At 36.3% G+C, this 17,194-nt stretch overlaps 1 protein-coding gene across 1 annotated transcript; it reads right to left on the bottom strand.

Annotated features, from left to right (window-relative positions):
• Positions 1–5,428: 5,428 nt before the first annotated feature.
• Positions 5,429–6,722, bottom strand: LOC9655166 (cell cycle checkpoint protein RAD1). The gene is made up of 7 exons (XM_002963192.2): positions 6,614–6,722; positions 6,460–6,549; positions 6,244–6,395; positions 6,074–6,194; positions 5,889–6,011; positions 5,760–5,830; positions 5,429–5,706 (listed from the first exon to the last, which is right to left on the bottom strand). Exons 1-7 carry the CDS (start codon positions 6,689–6,691, stop codon positions 5,484–5,486), a joined length of 858 nt encoding a protein of 285 aa, XP_002963238.1. The 5' UTR covers positions 6,692–6,722; the 3' UTR covers positions 5,429–5,483.
• Between the last annotated feature and the right edge of the window lie 10,472 nt (positions 6,723–17,194).

The following is a 17,194-nucleotide window of genomic DNA, read 5'->3' as shown; positions in this document are numbered from 1 at the left end:
GGCCATGATGTCCATTGTTGGGCATGTGATGAGGTTGGCTATACATATTAGTGTTATCAATGTTTTCCAGATTGATGTCCTCCATTTCTTGAGTGGGGGGCTTGACATCAATAACATTTTGTTGGTGTTTTTGTTCTTGACATAGAGATTCTTCCAAAAAACTAATGAGGAGTTGTGTGAGTCATAGAGAACTTTTGCACACATAAATTAGTGGCTCTTCTATCTGTCTTTCAGGAGTACTATCAAAAGGTTCACTTGGCACTAGTGTTTACTTTCCAAGCTTGTTCTTATAATAAAAGGTCTCCTATTATTTTCTTAATATTGGTTGATATGAGCTCAAATTTATCATCTATTGCTCGGCCTATTGTCAAATATTGCTATTTACAATTGCATTATATGGCAGAGCTAATCTTCATTCTTTATAGCAATGGCCGTACACATGCATATGCGCGAGATGAGGCAAACTTAACTATGCATGTGGTCGACTCAAACTTGAACTTTAATTATTGTAGGTGGTGCTAAGTCAAACTTTTGACATCATCTTTGGTATAAATTAATTGCAATGCAATGTGATTTTGAAGCTTCTCCCTTTTATTTCATACTTTTACATATTTTTTTCTTTCCTTCTACTTTTGTTCCATTTTGTCCCTTTGTTTTTACTTTTACTTTCATCACTTTTGTCTCCCTATTACTTTTTACTGTGTTTTCATTTTACTCCTCTATTCCCTCTCTAAATCCTTTCAACAATCTTTGCATCATAACAATTGACCAACTCAAGAAGCAATATGCTAATCTTTTTCACTTTGATATATTGTCGGCCAGTGTGACCCAAGAAGGCTATGCCCACGTGTTAGGTGATGAGCCACCTTTAACTGCCCCGAGAGATCAAATGGTACCTTCCAAGGATGTTGCTGATGCAGGGTGATGCCAAGGTACTTGTACTATATTGCTCTCATGACCTTGTGGCCTGAATAGAACAGAGGGGGGAGGGTCTTCCATCCCTTCCCGAAGCCAGCAGCTGTGTCTTACTGAGTTTTATGGAGAGCTGTGTTGGTGTGCAAAATCTTGCGAGAGCATCAAGCTGTCTTTGCATTTGCCCGTGGGAGTTGGCGAGCAAGAGCAAGTCATTGGTGTAGAGAAGTAATTGGAGAAACAGTCACGCCATCTGGATATCAAACAGGGTTACAGGGCTGCCCCTTGTCTCCGACTTTGTTCGGAATTTACCATTGAGGCACTTTTCCAGGAATTGATCGCTGCTCATCCTACCAATTCAGCTTGAATCTTGGTGTAGAGGTGGCAGATAGCTGTGATGAGAGACGGAGGTGTGTTCAGATCCCGGAGGTGCTCAAATAGAAGATTGCAGGGGACTGTATCAAAAGCTTTGGTGAAGTCCACAAACAACAGATTAGTAGGCCTTGCCTTGTCCACCTTCAGTCCATAATTGTCCGCAACATGACCAGATGATCGACACCGCATCTGGGCCAAAATCCAGCTTGCCCCCAAGTATGCATTTGGAGTTCTTCTGCTCACTGGGAGAGTCTTCTCTCCAGCATGTGTGCATAGAGTTTCGAGAAAACGCTGCTGACCATAATGCAGCAGTAGTTGTCAGGAACATCCTTATGGATTGGAATGATGCAATTAGTCATCCATGGAACCGGGAAGCCTGTGTATTCGATGGTCTGGAAGATGGTGCAAAGGATCAGAGCCAGAAGTGCCAGGTCAGTGGCTTGATAGCATGTGTGCACACTTCCATGCCTTAATGAACTCAATATTGGTGTTAATATTTTGATTTTTTTATTTCATTACCAATCTTATACCACAGGATTTGCAAGCATCACACCTCATTATGAAGTCATTGCATAACACCAGGACTTTTGTAACTTCATTTTTTTCTGGCATGGCCATCTTATTTACATAAAATTTATCATCAAAATAGAACCTTTGGATATACACATAAGATGGAATTCATGTTTATGTAAATATCTAAATCAATACTATGTAAGATGTAATAATTGTGTTATGAGGTGAAATAATGTCACACTATGTGTTTATGAATTTCATATGTGTAATTACCATTATACTTAGAATATGCTTAGATATTCTAGGATATTATATCATCTAACTGCTATTATTCATTTATATTAATATTATATTTATAATTTTTAAAATTTTTTAAACACTTCCTAGTATATTCTACCATTGATCTATAAACTGAAAACATGTTTATAATTATTGATCAATTAGATTATTTTAAAATATTAAATAAGAATAACACTTATATTAAACAAACCAAACATTGCTACATGCATCACACAACAAATTATTACATAGCACTTCAGAGATATCAATATTGTCTTCCCTGGCCCCATTCCTTCTTTCTCTTTGGTGCAAAGTTGGATTATTTGCAATCATGGATTCTTCACAAGCTTTTCTATCTCTTTGTGTGGCCATTACTTAAGAAAATGAATGCCTTGAGATCCTTTCTACTTATTTGATTAGAGGCAGAAAGTGGAGAACACAGGGACAGAAGCACTGAAAAGGTGGCTAGAAGAGCTTTTGGCTCCCAATAAGTTGTTCAAATGCTAAGGATACAACTTACCAATGTGTGGCACAGCAAGCCAATATAAAGTTTTTTTATCATCTACTAACTCCTGTGATCACTTCCCTCTCCCCCCTTTTCCACTGTGTGATGTTGGCATTTGCCAAGTAGCCACACTCCAAAGTAAGACATTTGACTCGAAATTACTACTGAGAGCACAATGAAAGAAGTGTTCACTAGTTAGGCTGGTGTATGCCCACTAGCATTTTTTTGTTCTTTTTTCTAATGAATTGTTTCAAAACAATCAGGTCCTAGTAAATATATAGTTCTCATGTCTGTTTATGAATGATCTCCCTGCATTTTTTGTATGGCATGACTTCAATTTTCATGACACAAACAATTATGAAAATATGTATTTCTTCTTTATAGACACATGCCACATATTGCATATGGCCAAACACCATATTGTCATTGATAAAATTTAGATTTCATACATCAATTCAAGAAAAATACACTAGTGTGCCTAAGTGGTTTCACTTCTTTAGGTTATATATTATGATCCTTAAGGACTATTAGTGCTTTCTTCATCTTAAAAATAAGTTTTGTTAGAAAATTAACACTTAATATATAGTTCTCAACTTAGACTATATTATTTCAAGATTAAATAAAAATAGTCCAAAGCCACTATAGCAAGCAATTTGTGATGGTAGTTTTGGGGGGAGAGAGGTGTACCTGGGGTGGGTGATCTGATAAAAAAATGTGTAAGCTTGCAAAATATATGAAAAAAAAAACATATATGTGTGCACAAACTGGATTTTACATGTTTTTTAGATGTTGCAAGTTGAGTTTACCACCGTTGTGTACTTGAGGCATTCTCCTTGGTAAGGGTAATTGAAAACACTTATCATACATATATATTTTTGGCATTACTATTAGGTGTGTTTGCAAATGAAGGCCAAGAACAACAAACTAGGAATGCAAGAAATTACTGTGGCTACAGTAAGATCCACTTGCTCACAGAAAGTCACAACACTCAACACCCTAAACATTCATAAAATCGTTTTGCACTCACCTCTACATTTCAATTGATTGCGCTCACTTCTAGGTCAATCAAATATTACCTGGATTAAGGTGTTGCAATGTAAACAAGCTGTGAGAAATAAGAAATACTTGCCAATTGAACCACCATGCTTACATTAGTCTATATTACAATTGAAATATGCTTCCAAGTTATGAGAAATAAAGCATAGACGCATGAAATGAGAGGCAAATGGAATGCACACAAAGGAGGAGAGAGATGATCACAATCGGGAGATCATAAATTTGTACTCAATGATATAAGAATGAGATAAATAAAATATCCTTACTATATTTGTGGTGACATCATGTTATCTAAGATGATGTGATATTTGTCTTGTATGGTCTAAGATGTTATACCCTAATTAAAAATATTATACACACAATTATATTTTGATTGCTTATATAATAATCAAAAAGTGTTTGTGTGTATAATACTTTTGCATGCAACTCAAAATTTAAAAAAAAACCACACATGTGTAAATATATAATATTTCCATGTTCAATCACATATTTGTTGCTATCTCTCACTCCTCACTATCATCAATAAATTATTCTTGTTCACTTTAAAAATAAAATATATTAAGAACTTGGTATTTATAATTCTGACCTTAGATAGGAATGACATATGGCTATATGCCATCACTCTTTATATTCTTCTTGTTCACCTTAAAAATGAAAGTTATAAAATAACATTAGACTTGCGTTATAAAGACTCTTGCTGCATCTTTTCTTTCTCATCCAACAATGTAAATGGTGTGTGGCCACATGCTCTCAGTGCTCACACAATCATTAGCAGATTGTTCTTATTCGCCTTGAAAATGAGATTTATTAGAACAACCACATGTATTTATATTCTCACCCTAAATAGGAATGGTGTGTGGCTGCATGCAATCAGTTCTCATGGCACAATAAAAATGTTCTTATTCACCTTGATTTGTTAGAACAAATTTAATATAGTATTATAATTCTCATCTTAGACCCACTTTATAAAGATCTTTTGCTACACTCCACATCAACTGCCATGTGGATTAAACCACACTTCCAATGTTCACATAGTAGAAGTGTTTAGAAGCAAACTCATTGAGCTGTCCGTGGAATCTCGTTAGCGCAAGTTGGAGAGTCTGCTAGTGTTACCCCCAGTCCAGCAGTGGGTGGTATATCTAGCCACGTCGCTAGAGCATGGTACTGACAGTGAATTTGAGGAACGTTCCATAGATCTGCATAATCATAAATAAAGCAAACATGCAGATCCCATAAGAGCTTGAACAATCAGAAGAAAAATCGGCCTTGAAGTTCTGGACCGTTTCATGAAGAACTCGAATATATAACTGTGGCAGAACATTCGGAGAAAATGGAATCGAAAAGTAATACCCCGATCATAGGAAGTTCCACGCGCTAACCCTTGAGACACTCGGCCATCTGGAAGTATCAGGACGAGTACCATGCCCGAGTATCTGCGTGACAACGATTACATCCGAAGTACTATCACACCGCCACAAAGTTTTGCTCGCAGAACAACAATCTTATTGAATTTGCTCCGTATGTATTTGTACAATGGACATAGTTTTAGAAATATGTCATTAGTAATGAATGTAAAAAAATTAAATTATATAATCAATGGGTGCTCCATGGATCTTATCTTTGGTGTCTTTGGTGGTGCGAGTTAATGCTCTCAGCTCATCCATGCGCTCCGCAAGACGAGCCTTTTTGGAATCCTGCAGGTACAGCGATGTGAGAAAGTGGAGCCTTGACTCTAAGCCTACACTTTAGTGTTCATTTATAGTTATTAAACCTTTACTAAGTAGTACTTTACCCTTAAAAACAAAATATTTTCCTTTATGATCTTATTAATCAAGTGCTGTACTCACGCTTCTTGGTCTGGCATTAGGTAGAACTCGACGTAAGAAACGCGGCCCTGCTGTGTGGGATTTGGATCGATATTGTGCTGCTGCGCCTGGCGGAGGGAGATTAAATGCTGGACTTTGAGGAGGCCCCCGGCTCCAATGGTTAGCTTGCTGCCCCTGTTGTCTTTCGTCACGCTGTTTGGAACGTTGGCTGTGGTTGCTCGCAGAAACTTATACTTGTAGCTGGGCAACATCGTAGCAACTTTGTGAGATCTACTGAAATCCGGAAAGCATACCTGTAGCTTACTTCGCTTTGGCACTGGAACGCGGCAAAGAGCTCGTTGTGAGCATCATACGGGAAGTCGATCTTAAACAAGTACAAAGAAGTCTTAGCGGGGAACTGAAAGTGAGGATAGGAGATCGACCTGCAGGTCTCCATGATGGCCTTCCCCTCTGAGAATCACCCCGGCTGGATCGGGAGATATGGTGATGGAAATGCTCGAGCCCGGCCACTCGAGATCGTCAATGGCTTCTTTCAACGCCGCCGACTACACAACAAGGAAGTTAACTCTACAATCAAAAACAAAAAGGAGGTGCGATCAGTGATAACCTTCACTGCAAAGACTGCTCGGCGACCACCATCGCCGTCTACACTGTACTCTTTCGGGACAGTGTCCGTGACTTTGGTTCGAATTTCAGCGTAGATGCACGTATTATCAGCGTCCGTGAGCCTGAGAATGGATCAAAAAGCCTTTCACTCGATCGAACCAGTTAACTTACTTGAGGAGAAGCTGCATGTCCGATCCGGGATACGAGAGCTCAAGCCCAGTGGTACCAGTCGAAGAAAATGTGCTCAAGGTGTCAACGAGCAAGCCAAGGCTGACGCCAAATCTCGGCCTCGACTCTGCCGAATACTCGTATGAAACAAAGAGCTTGTAAAACCCAGAAGAACATTGATGCAACAATGAGAAACAATGAACTTTGAGGGGCGCTTACTTCTTTCCTGTAATAAACTCGAGCTTGGAGGCATCCCCATTCTTCTACGATGATCACCAGTCCATGCTCCGAGACCTCGCAAATGGCGTCCTGTGGAGTGAAAAGAAGAAAGCTTTCTAGATAGCCATAAGAAGAAGAGGAAACTATCGATCACCTGTTGTTTCTTCCATCGCACAGCGCTGAGCGAATCCACGAGCCCCTGGACGTTGTCTAGCACGCACCGCAGCTCCATCGCTAAGTTCCTAGGGCAGAAGCTTGTCCAAAACAGAAGAGATTTATTCTTTCTTTACAAATGTTTTCCTAGAGATTTCTTTCGCAACTCTATGGGCCGAAACGCGCAGGTCTCTCGGGAACTAGATGGATTTTCTCGAAGTTACTTGGGATCCACCGCAGCCGATTTTGCGTCACTGGGAATGTGGATGCAAGCTTGCGGCGGGATCTCGTACGCCTTCTCGCTCTGCTTGGGCGATTTGAAGCAGGAGGGGGTGTAGGCATTGTTTCTGCTCTGCGTCTTTCGTGCTCCTCGTCGGTGGCTTGATGCAGTTAAGTTTCCACACGATGCTTTTATTTTTCTTTGTGTTCTTCGTGTTTGTCTCACTTTTTTTTGTAAGTTTTTTTTCTCTTGGTTGGATCTTCCATAAGATTGATTGATCATAGCGAGAGCGTTTTTCTAAAAACTTGGTGGCAGCATGAGAAACTTTCCTTCGGATAGAGGCGTGGTTGTAGGCCTTCTCCAAGGATTTGTGCCATCTTCACTCGAGGTATTCTCATTCTTAACTTTCTGTTTTCGTTCTTCGTTGTTTTCTAAAACTCAGGTCTATACTGCGGTGTATGCACCACACACGCCCATCCCTTCTTGTCTGTGCGATGTTTCCACCAATGGTGGCACTCGTTTCCATGCTTTTCATTCGTCCTATCGAGCCGTGACGATCCCAAATTTACAATGCTGTACGTAACTTTAGGCCAGTGGTAAGCTACGGTTTGTCTGGATCGATTCTTATGCTTTTCTTGTTTATCCCAGATCACCAGTCTCGTATTTGCATTCTATCTTATGTGCATCATATTGCTCCAGGTACTAGTATATAGAGCTTTCTTTCTCTTCTTCTTCCAGGATTGCTTTGCCGTGAGGAAGGCAGCCAGCCTTCATGTTTATCATGCTTCTCATTCTTTTGGTTCCTGGTGTCATCTCTGTAAGCGTACAATTCTTGCTGTTTTCTAAGTTTGTTAAACTCTGCGTTCTTCCAGTTTCATACTGCGGATGGGAGACAGAAGGTTCATCCTGACGCTGATAGTCTGTTCATCAAGACATTGAAGAACTCGATGAGAAATTCGGTAACTGTAGAAGTTGGATTAAAGGCGGCTTGCCCGGCTCTCCTTCAAAGTCCAAGCTCCGTCTTGCGCTAAGTTGTTGGTTGCAGTGAGACCACTGCCAGTGCCACATCCCATTGCAAAGAACAAAAAGCCTACGAAAGAAATGAGCTCAAAAACACTACGTGAGTCTAGAGAAAATAAACAAAGGAGAGAGTTACGTACCAGAAGTCTTGAGTCAGGGATAATCGCTACCAGGTGTGTATGACGAGTTATCTGCGCAAGCCCTGGATGGCAAGAATAAGAAGATCTGGGTTACCATCAAGGTACGAGCTTGTCGAGTATCAGGCATTGCCCGATTATCTCCGTGACAGCGAGTACATCGTCAAGTACTATCGCGCCAACTTGAAAACCACAAAGTTTTGCTCGCAGAACACTACTAAAACTTTCTGATACTTCCAGATGGCCGAGTCTCTGAATTCCAAGAGTATGGGGGCATTTGTTGCGCTCGTCAGCGTGTGGAACTTCCTAGGATCGGGGTATTGCTTTCCGATTCCATTTTATCCGAATGTTCTGCCGCTGTTATATATTCGAGTTGAAACGGTCCGGAACTCCAAGGCCGGTTTCTCTTCAAGCTCTTATGGGATCTGCGACACTGCAAAAAGATTCTTTTCTCATTCTTGTTTTATTCATGTTCTAGGAGTACCGTGCCATAGCCACGTGGCTAAATTGAGCCTTAAAAAAGGTGGTGGTTTAATCCGATGTGCGTCGTAAGCAGATTTGAGGAATCTTTTGGGTGGAGGCTTGAGGCTGATGACAGCAAGGCCTGGAGGTGGTTCAGTTGAGCTCGGAAGTCCACTGCCTAGGATCCAGTCAAGAAGAGGGTACTCGTCCTACAGCCTAAGTCAGTGATGAGCTTCCCCTGAAATTTTAAGAGGTGAGAAGCAAAACAGTCGGATGGACACGCTTGAATTTTGTCTTGTCGTGTGAACTTGGCCAAGATTACAAACTCTCGAATGTATTTCGGGACCAAGAAAGCCATAAACATGAAGGCAGATTGAGGTTTGTGAACTGGAGATACAAGAAACCACTCGCAGCTGAGGTTGGATCGACATTACATTAACGTGAGTTAGGGAAAGAAAACTCACCCAAGACTGCGAAGCGCACGCAGCCACCATTGCCATGGGGATCAATGAAAGATACCACCAAACTTCTCTGGAAATTCTCTTCGTTAGATCATCAAAGTCCCAAGAAGTTCTTACCGAACAAGCTGAAAAAGATCATGAGGAAAGCTGCGACTTGGATGGTTCACTGCTTCCAACTCAAGTGACCATTCTCACTGCCAAACTGCTCACAAGAGATTAAATCTTTTCCTTTTCCGCTCTACCATCAATGTGGCTGACAGATCTCTCGTCTTCTCAAGCTCCTGGAAGTGCAGTGTCAAGATTTGGAAGTGGCTGATGGCCGCCATACCTGGAAGGATACACGGACGTGATGAGAATGAGTGTAGAGATTGAAATACTCCAAGTCCTATCAGTAAAAAACTTTGTGAACTTCAGTAGCTGGCTATGGCACCTATCTGAGTTTAACTTCAAAGAACAGAGCATGGATCTGCTGCTGGATGTTTTGGAACTAGATAGGGTGAGAGTGATGTCTTGCAGAGGCTCCAGCCAATCAATCGCGAAGTCCTACAATTCCCCAACGCATGACCACTCCAGATAGCCTCATCCTCTGCTAGAGCATCCATCGACTGGATGCATCCTTGCAGTGGCACTGGGAGAACCCAGCACAACACATGGCTGGAACGTGCAGTGATGGAGACAAGCAATCCGGGGATTCTATAGAGCACTTTTGGAGCATATTGTTTTGATTTTATATTGTAACTAGTCTGCTAAAATTTTATATCTAAAAGAAATTGTTATGCATTGAATGCTTGGTTTTCTTAATATTAATTTTATTATTATCAATTAATCCAATTGATCAAATAAAGTTTATTATTATAAGTATGTTTGTAGTTTCTAAACACAAGGTTAATCTTATTGAATATTAACCATTAGATGATAGAATAAAAAAGAATATACTAGAAAGGGTTTAAGAAAGTTTATAAATTATAAATACAAGATTAATTTAAATGAATAACAACTGTTAGATAGTAAAACATTCTAGAATATTTAAGCATATTTTAGGTATATTCACTACCATCTCAGTCCCCTTACAGGTTTGCTTAAGCAAACCAAAAATCTTGAAAGTTACATTTTAAATCAAAGAATTGTAATTAAACCTTTCAACATATAAATTTGGAATCAATTTGAGTAAAATAGATAATTTAATAACACTATATTTCTAAAATATGTAATGTATTGGGATTACAGATTTATTTGGTTTAATAAAATAATATGTGTGGTGGCATGCAATCAGTCTTCACATTCATCAATAGACTGTGCGTCATAATAAAAATGCTCTTATTCACCTTGATTTATTAGAATAATGATCTAATATAGTATTATAATTATCATCTTAGACCTTGTTTATGAAGGCTTTTGCTGCATTCTTTGCATGGTCAGGAAGGGTGATGGCGGCACTCTACTTTTTTATCCAGCCATGCACAACATTATCCAAAAAAATTGTTATGTTGGGATCCCTTGGATTTAGCAGTCAATCTCCCCACACAATCCTTATTATAGATAGCAAACACTTTAGATCACATTTAGATAACAATCACAAAGCTTGGGAACATTATTAGATGTAGTTATACAAGCTACAAAGAAATTCTTGATAGAGATCACTCTTTTATTATATTAATAATATTTTATACTTTTATCTAATATAAACTATAGTTAGTTTTGAAGTGTATTTTTAATTTTGCAAGATATATACTATTCATAGTATATGTCTGACATGAGAATATAGTTTATCAAAAGAATATAATATAATTTAAGATGAGAATATAAATACCAAGTATAAATATGGGTGTTCTGATAAATCTCATTTTCAAGGTGAATAATAACAATCTCCTGATGATTGTGTGAGCCACCATTTGCATTGTTGGATGAGAAAGAAAAGATGCAACAAGATCCTCCAAGGTTATCTCATTTTCAAGGTGAATTTTCAAAATAGCAAGTATAAATAATTGGTTGTTCTTAATAAATCTCATTTTTAAGATGAACAAGAAATTGATAATAGTGAGGAGTGAGAGCATGTGGCCACATGACATTTTTATTTATCTTGAAATGATGTATTCTAAGATCATAACTATATATTAAATGTTAATGTTCTAACAAAACTTACTTTTAAGATGAAGGTGGTCCTTGAGGGTGAAGTCATTCTAATGTATTTTTCTTGAAATGATGTATAAAATTTTATCAATGACAATATTTTGTTTGACTTGCAATGTATGGCATATGTATACAAAGAAGAAATGCATATTTTTCATAACTGTAAGATTGAAGTCATACCATGCAAAAGATGTAAGGAGATCATTCATAAATAGATGTTGTGAGGTTCAAGTGTACAGCTACGATGTTGTATATTAATATTAGCGTAGTGGGATTTTAATAGCTATCCAATTGGTTTCAATCTGAACCACTCACTTCTATATATAAACTATAATTTTTGGGTTAATTAATATACATATTTTTATATTATATTTCCATATTCCATGCACTCATATTGGTGGAGGTGAGGGGCAATTTTGATTGTCCCTAAAGAGTGTTTGGATTTGGGATTTTGGTTTAAATCTAACTTTTGCATTGTCTAAATCTCCCTTTCTTTATAAATTTTTCAATTTCTTCTCTTTTGCTTTTTTTTTTTCATTCATCTTCATGGTAGAGCAATAGCCTCTTCCTTGGACTCTAGAGCAATAGTTGGTGCATTTGCTCGATGCCATGTTGTTATAGTTGAACAATCAAACTCAGTTGATGGTGACACTCACGGCACACGCATGACACACTCTTGCTTTTGCTACCAATCCTCACATCCGGTTGAAGTTCTTCTATGGGATTCTTAGAGATGGTGTATATTATTGATTTCATCACTTTACGATGATTGCCACATATCATTCTTGGGATAATGTTTGGCACTTATGTGAGTTTCCCACATATTTCCAAGGGATAGTGTTGCAATGGTACAATGGTTTGACTACAGCCATTTATGAGGATTAGGGCATTCTCCATGACGTTTTCAAACACACATTTGGACACGTCAATGATTATGATGATGCTTTTCAACAATTTCATCATCTTTGTCAAGGGCTATCTAAATCTATGATGCAATTTAGTATTCATTTCCGAAGCCTCTTGCTTCATGCAGAGCTAAATATATTGGAATAGATCAAGTTGGGAATGTTGTAGCCAACACTTCATCAAGATCTTATAAGACTTATATATGCACTTGCTCTAGCCTTGACAAAGATGATGAAATTGTTGAAAAACATCATCATAATCATTAACATGTCCAAATGTGTATTTGAAAACATCCTTGATGATGGTCTTCACTTGGCACAATGTTATGCGACATTGCCTCTTCTACTTCTCGTTACATGTTCTTCAACTCTACTTCCTATAGGAGATAGTTTTGTTCCAATGGAGGTTGATGCTATTACTACCCAAGTTCAAGGATAAAGGTGAGGACGTGGTTATGGTCGTGATGTCCGCTACTGAGCATGTGATGAAATTACTCACACTTATTGGTGTTTTCAACATTTTCTAGATTAGTGACCTCTATTTCCTAGGTGAAGACCTTGGCATCAACAGTGTCTTGATAGTGCTATTGTAGTGGAAGGCTTGGACACGAAGATGATTCCAGAAAACGAAAAGTCAAGCAAGTAGTGGAAAGACTTTACATGAATAAATTAGTGACTCCTTTATTTTTTTTAAAGAAATATCATCAAGGGGTTCACTTGGCATTAGTTCATCTAGTGTTTACTTTCCATTTATAACAAGAGGTCTCCTATTATTCTCTTCATGTTCATTAATATAAGCTCGAGTTTATCTTCTATTGTTTGGCCTGTTGCCACACATTGTTATGTATATTTGCATACACAGGATGAGGCAAATCTAGTTGTGTGTGTAGGCAATCTTAGGCTTGAGTTATAATTGTTGCAAATGGTGCTGAGTCATAATTTTGACCTCATCCTTAGTATAGATTGATTGTGGCGCAATCATGTGAAGTGTGACTTTGAGGCTTCTCCCCCTTGTCTCATACTTTTTTATATTTCTTCCATTTTTCTCACTTTTGTTCTTTTACATCCCTTTATTTTTGCTTTTACTTCCATTACTTTTGTCTCCCCATTATTCCTTTTTATGTTTTTGTCTTATTCCTCTATTCCCTCTTTTAATCCTTCTAACGGTCTTTGTGTTGTAGTAGTGGATCAACATATGTTGATCTCTTTGAATTTGATCTATTGTCTGGGGTTAATATTGCAATACGTTATCCTATTCTAATTAGGGATGCTTGTTTAATCAAGACTAAAAGAAATCAAGATTTTACGTTCAAATATCAAGGAGATGTTAGAAAAGGGTGTTATTTGAAAGTTGTAGAGTCCTTAGGCATGTGAACCTCATCTTGTGACAAAGCCTTATAAGAGTATTTGTTTTTGCATTGACTATCATTTGTTAAATAAAGTGACAATTCCAAATATGCACCCTCTCCCTAACACTATTGATCTCTTAGATAGTCTGGGAGTAAGTTGTAAGTTCACTAAGTTAGATCTTGTTTTTGGGTACTGGCAAGTTCTGATAGCCAATAAAGATATTCTTAAGCCTGTATTTTATACACTATTTGATTCATATGAGTTCTTAGTGATATCGTTTGGTTTAAACAATGTTCTAGAAACTTCTAAGTGGATGATGGATGAGGTTCTTTGCGATATGTTGAATGTGATTACTAACTTCATTGATGATGTTTTGATTCACTTAGAGAGGACATGGGAGGAATATATGTATAATGTTTATAAGGTGTTGGATTGATTGCAAAAAATTGATTTAAAGCTGAAATAGTTAAAGTACGTATTTAGGTCCAAAGACACCACTTATCATGGATACTGTATTTCTCGTGAAGGTTTATGAGTTGATCTTGATAAATTTGTGGTTATTCTTAAGTTCCTTACTCTAAAGTATATGAATGATGTGCAACGATTCTTAGGAAAGATGTACTATCTTGGCCATTTTATTGATCATTTTTTTGATTGTATTGCATCATTGCAAGTATTATTGAAGTTGTTAATATTTTCTTTCATATGATCCCAATAGATCTCAAAGTGCTGTTAATGACTCCTTTAGTTTTGGCCTATTCTAACTACACTCAATCTTTAATTTTGTGCATGGATACTTTAGATATTGATTTTGGAAGTGTGTTGATGCAAAAAAGCCCAAATGTGTTTAGTCAGCACCATCCTATTGCATCCATTAGCTACAACCAGTGAAGGTGAACTACTCTACAATAAAATAGTGTTTAATAGCAATTTAAGGTTTTAAGAAACTTTATGTTTATCTACATGGTTCTCAAAAGGTGATCATGTTGCAATTACTTTGTTATTGAAGTGGAGAAACTTGGTTGGTCATATTGCTCGAATAATTAGTATGTTTAAATGCGTGCTTAAAGATATTTAGAAGAATATTCCAATCTGCACAAGTTTGAATGCTTCATCACAATCACTAGCATGTCTAAATGCACATTTAAAGACCTCCAAGAGAATATTCTAATCCATATAAGTGGCTATGCTCAAACCATTGTACCATTATAACATCATCCCTTAGAGATATATGGGAAACTCATGCAAATGCCAAGCATCATCTCAAAAATGATAAGTGGCAATCACCATAAAGTGATTGAACCAATGGTACATATCATCTTTAAAATTTCACAAAAGAACTCTAGCTAAAGGTGAAGATTGGCAATAAAAGAAAAAGAAGTTGTACTATATGTTATGAATGTTGCCATCAATTGAGTTTAATTGTTTAACCGTAATCACATAACATTGAATAATTGCACCAATAACTCCTCTAGAGTCAAAAGAGGAGGAGGTTGCTGCTCCGCCATGAAGATGAACAAGAAGGAGAAAAAAAAAATAAAAGAAATTGAAAAACTATGAAGAAAGTGAAATTTAAATGATATTAAAGCTAGATAGAAAGCTCAAATCCAAGCACTTTTTAGAGATAATCAAAATTTCTTCTCACCTCCACCAATGTGAATGTATAGAATATGGAAATGGAATATAGAAATGTGTATATCAATTAGCCCAAACCATAGCTTATATATAAGAATGAGTGGTCTGGATTGAAATTAATTTAATGGCTATCAAAATTTTACTATGCTAATATTAGTATATGGCATCATAGCTATACATTTAGACCTCACAAAAGAAAAAATATAATAGATATTTATTGTAAACTATCATTATCCTCAAGTTTAGTTGCCATTGTTTGGCCTTAATTATGCTATATCAAAAATCTAAAGAGAAAAATTAAAACCAAAAATTTATATTGACTTATTAATAGCCATTCTAAACCATGATTTATCTCAATAAAAATCAAGTAAGACATATGTAAAGGTGCATGGCTTAACTTGTATCTAAAGGTTTTTTTCAATCTTAAGATTTTATATGGTAAAAGAGATTATGAGTAGTTTTATTTACCATTTAATTTGAGATTGAAAATACTTTTCCAGTAGTTGTATTTTTTAACATAAGTATACCTGAATTAGCCACATATAAAACAAGACCAAGCATAATACAATATAATTTCTTGCAGTCTAGTTTTACTAGCCAAACTACACCATTATCACCCCATATCCCAACTTTACCAGTGATTAATACTTGTAAATAACAATTTTTATCTTTATTTTCAGTTTTTGTTGACCAATTGTTAAAACTTTTCTTAATATCATGAATCACAAGATTGCAATTCTCATATAATGTAAGCTTATATTTATAATTTTCTGAAACAATACTATTCGTTGAGGTTATATAAGATCCTATCATCTTTAAATTTCCAGCTTCTAATATATAATTATAAGGCCAACATTTTACAAAATCAGAATGAATATTACTAATTTCTTTCCTTTCTATTCCTAACTTTTGTAACACATTCCATTTGAGAGAAGTGGAGGTAATTTTGGTTGTGGTGGTTGATTATGATTTCTTGTTGGATTTGAAACTGTGAAATAATCTACAAGAAAATATGGCATAATAACTTGAATGTGTCCATAAGCTCTAGCTTGTGCAGCAAATTCAACCAAATCAACCATTTCTTTATATGCTTCTAATAGTAATCTACCAGTAACAAATATTCTTTCTCCCTTAGGAGATTCTACACTACATTGTGCAGATATTCTTTCACTTTGTGCAAAGGTTTTAAACCTCATGTAAGTCAAAGGAACTCTAGTAGGATACCCCCATGCAATGCCAAGTTCATATCTACTTTCATTATGAATACCTGCCATAGTGGGTAAATATCTCATTGATGCAATTATTATATCTATATGTGCATTTGAAAAATGAAGTGGCAATATTGCTATACTAATTTGAAGTTGATATTGGCAAATAGATATTAAGGATGTTAAAACTGTTGCTACTAAATTCCACATAATATAGATATTAAGTAATTATAAATTATAGGAAATAAATAGTACTTAACTAAAATAATATATACTGTACATAACAATATTCAAAATATAAGGGTTAAATCCATTTTATAAAACCTATGGCTCTAAACAATTCTAGTCCATCTAAGTTAAATTATAGCTTATTAGAGAAGAGAATAATTCTACAAATTCATATCTATATAATTTAGTGGTTATTAATTTATAGATTATTATTATTAGTGTTTTATACAGGTACAATTAAAAATAAATATAAATTAAATATATGAGTGATTTGGAATAGGTATATAACCTTGCTTATATGCAGTGATGGATGGATCAGGTTCAATATCAACTGGATGGTCTATATGTGATACTACTATAATTAACATATTACTCAAACAAAATAATACATGCATATATGTACATATATTTTTAGATCTTACACCATAAAAAATGAAATGGTGATGATAATAAGTTAGGTGGAACATTTAGAGCTTCTTTTGGGCAATTATTAATTGGAACAAGAACTTAAAGTTCTCACAGAACTACCAATATAGTTGTTGATAACCATGATATAAGAAATGCCCAAAACCATGGCATAAGTATTAATTAACTATAAAATCTTGATAACTAGCTACAACTTTGTATGCAATTGTCAAATGCTTGAACTAACCTTAAAGTGATAATTTTGAACCAAACCAAGGGACTTCGGGAGCCACTAATCCACAATACATCATTGTAGTAAATAATATATTTTGTCTCTAATTTACTCATTAGCCACCATTGAGAAAAGTATTAACTTGGATTTGGTTAACGCCCACTATTGATAATCCAGCTGTGCGCCGTG

This window comes from Selaginella moellendorffii, unplaced genomic scaffold (genome assembly GCF_000143415.4).
Source record: "Selaginella moellendorffii unplaced genomic scaffold, v1.0 SELMOscaffold_3, whole genome shotgun sequence".
In the NCBI taxonomy this organism is placed as follows: domain Eukaryota; kingdom Viridiplantae; phylum Streptophyta; class Lycopodiopsida; order Selaginellales; family Selaginellaceae; genus Selaginella; species Selaginella moellendorffii.
The sequence above is the reverse complement of the archived record's forward strand: the minus strand, read 5'-3'. Positions and strand labels throughout refer to the sequence as shown.

What these genes read in the sequence shown, in the direction of transcription:
- LOC9655166 (XM_002963192.2), bottom strand. Translation starts at nt 6,691, where the DNA reads ATGGAGCTGCGGTGCGTGCTAGACAACGTCCAGGGGCTCGTGGATTCG. An exon ending in GAGTTTATTACAGGAAAGAA is followed by an intron (nt 6,396 to 6,459) that starts GTAAGCGCCCCT and finishes GGGTTTTACAAG; the next exon opens with CTCTTTGTTTCATACGAGTA. An exon ending in CAAAGCGAAGTAAGCTACAG is followed by an intron (nt 5,707 to 5,759) that starts GTATGCTTTCCG and finishes GATGTTGCCCAG; the next exon opens with CTACAAGTATAAGTTTCTGC.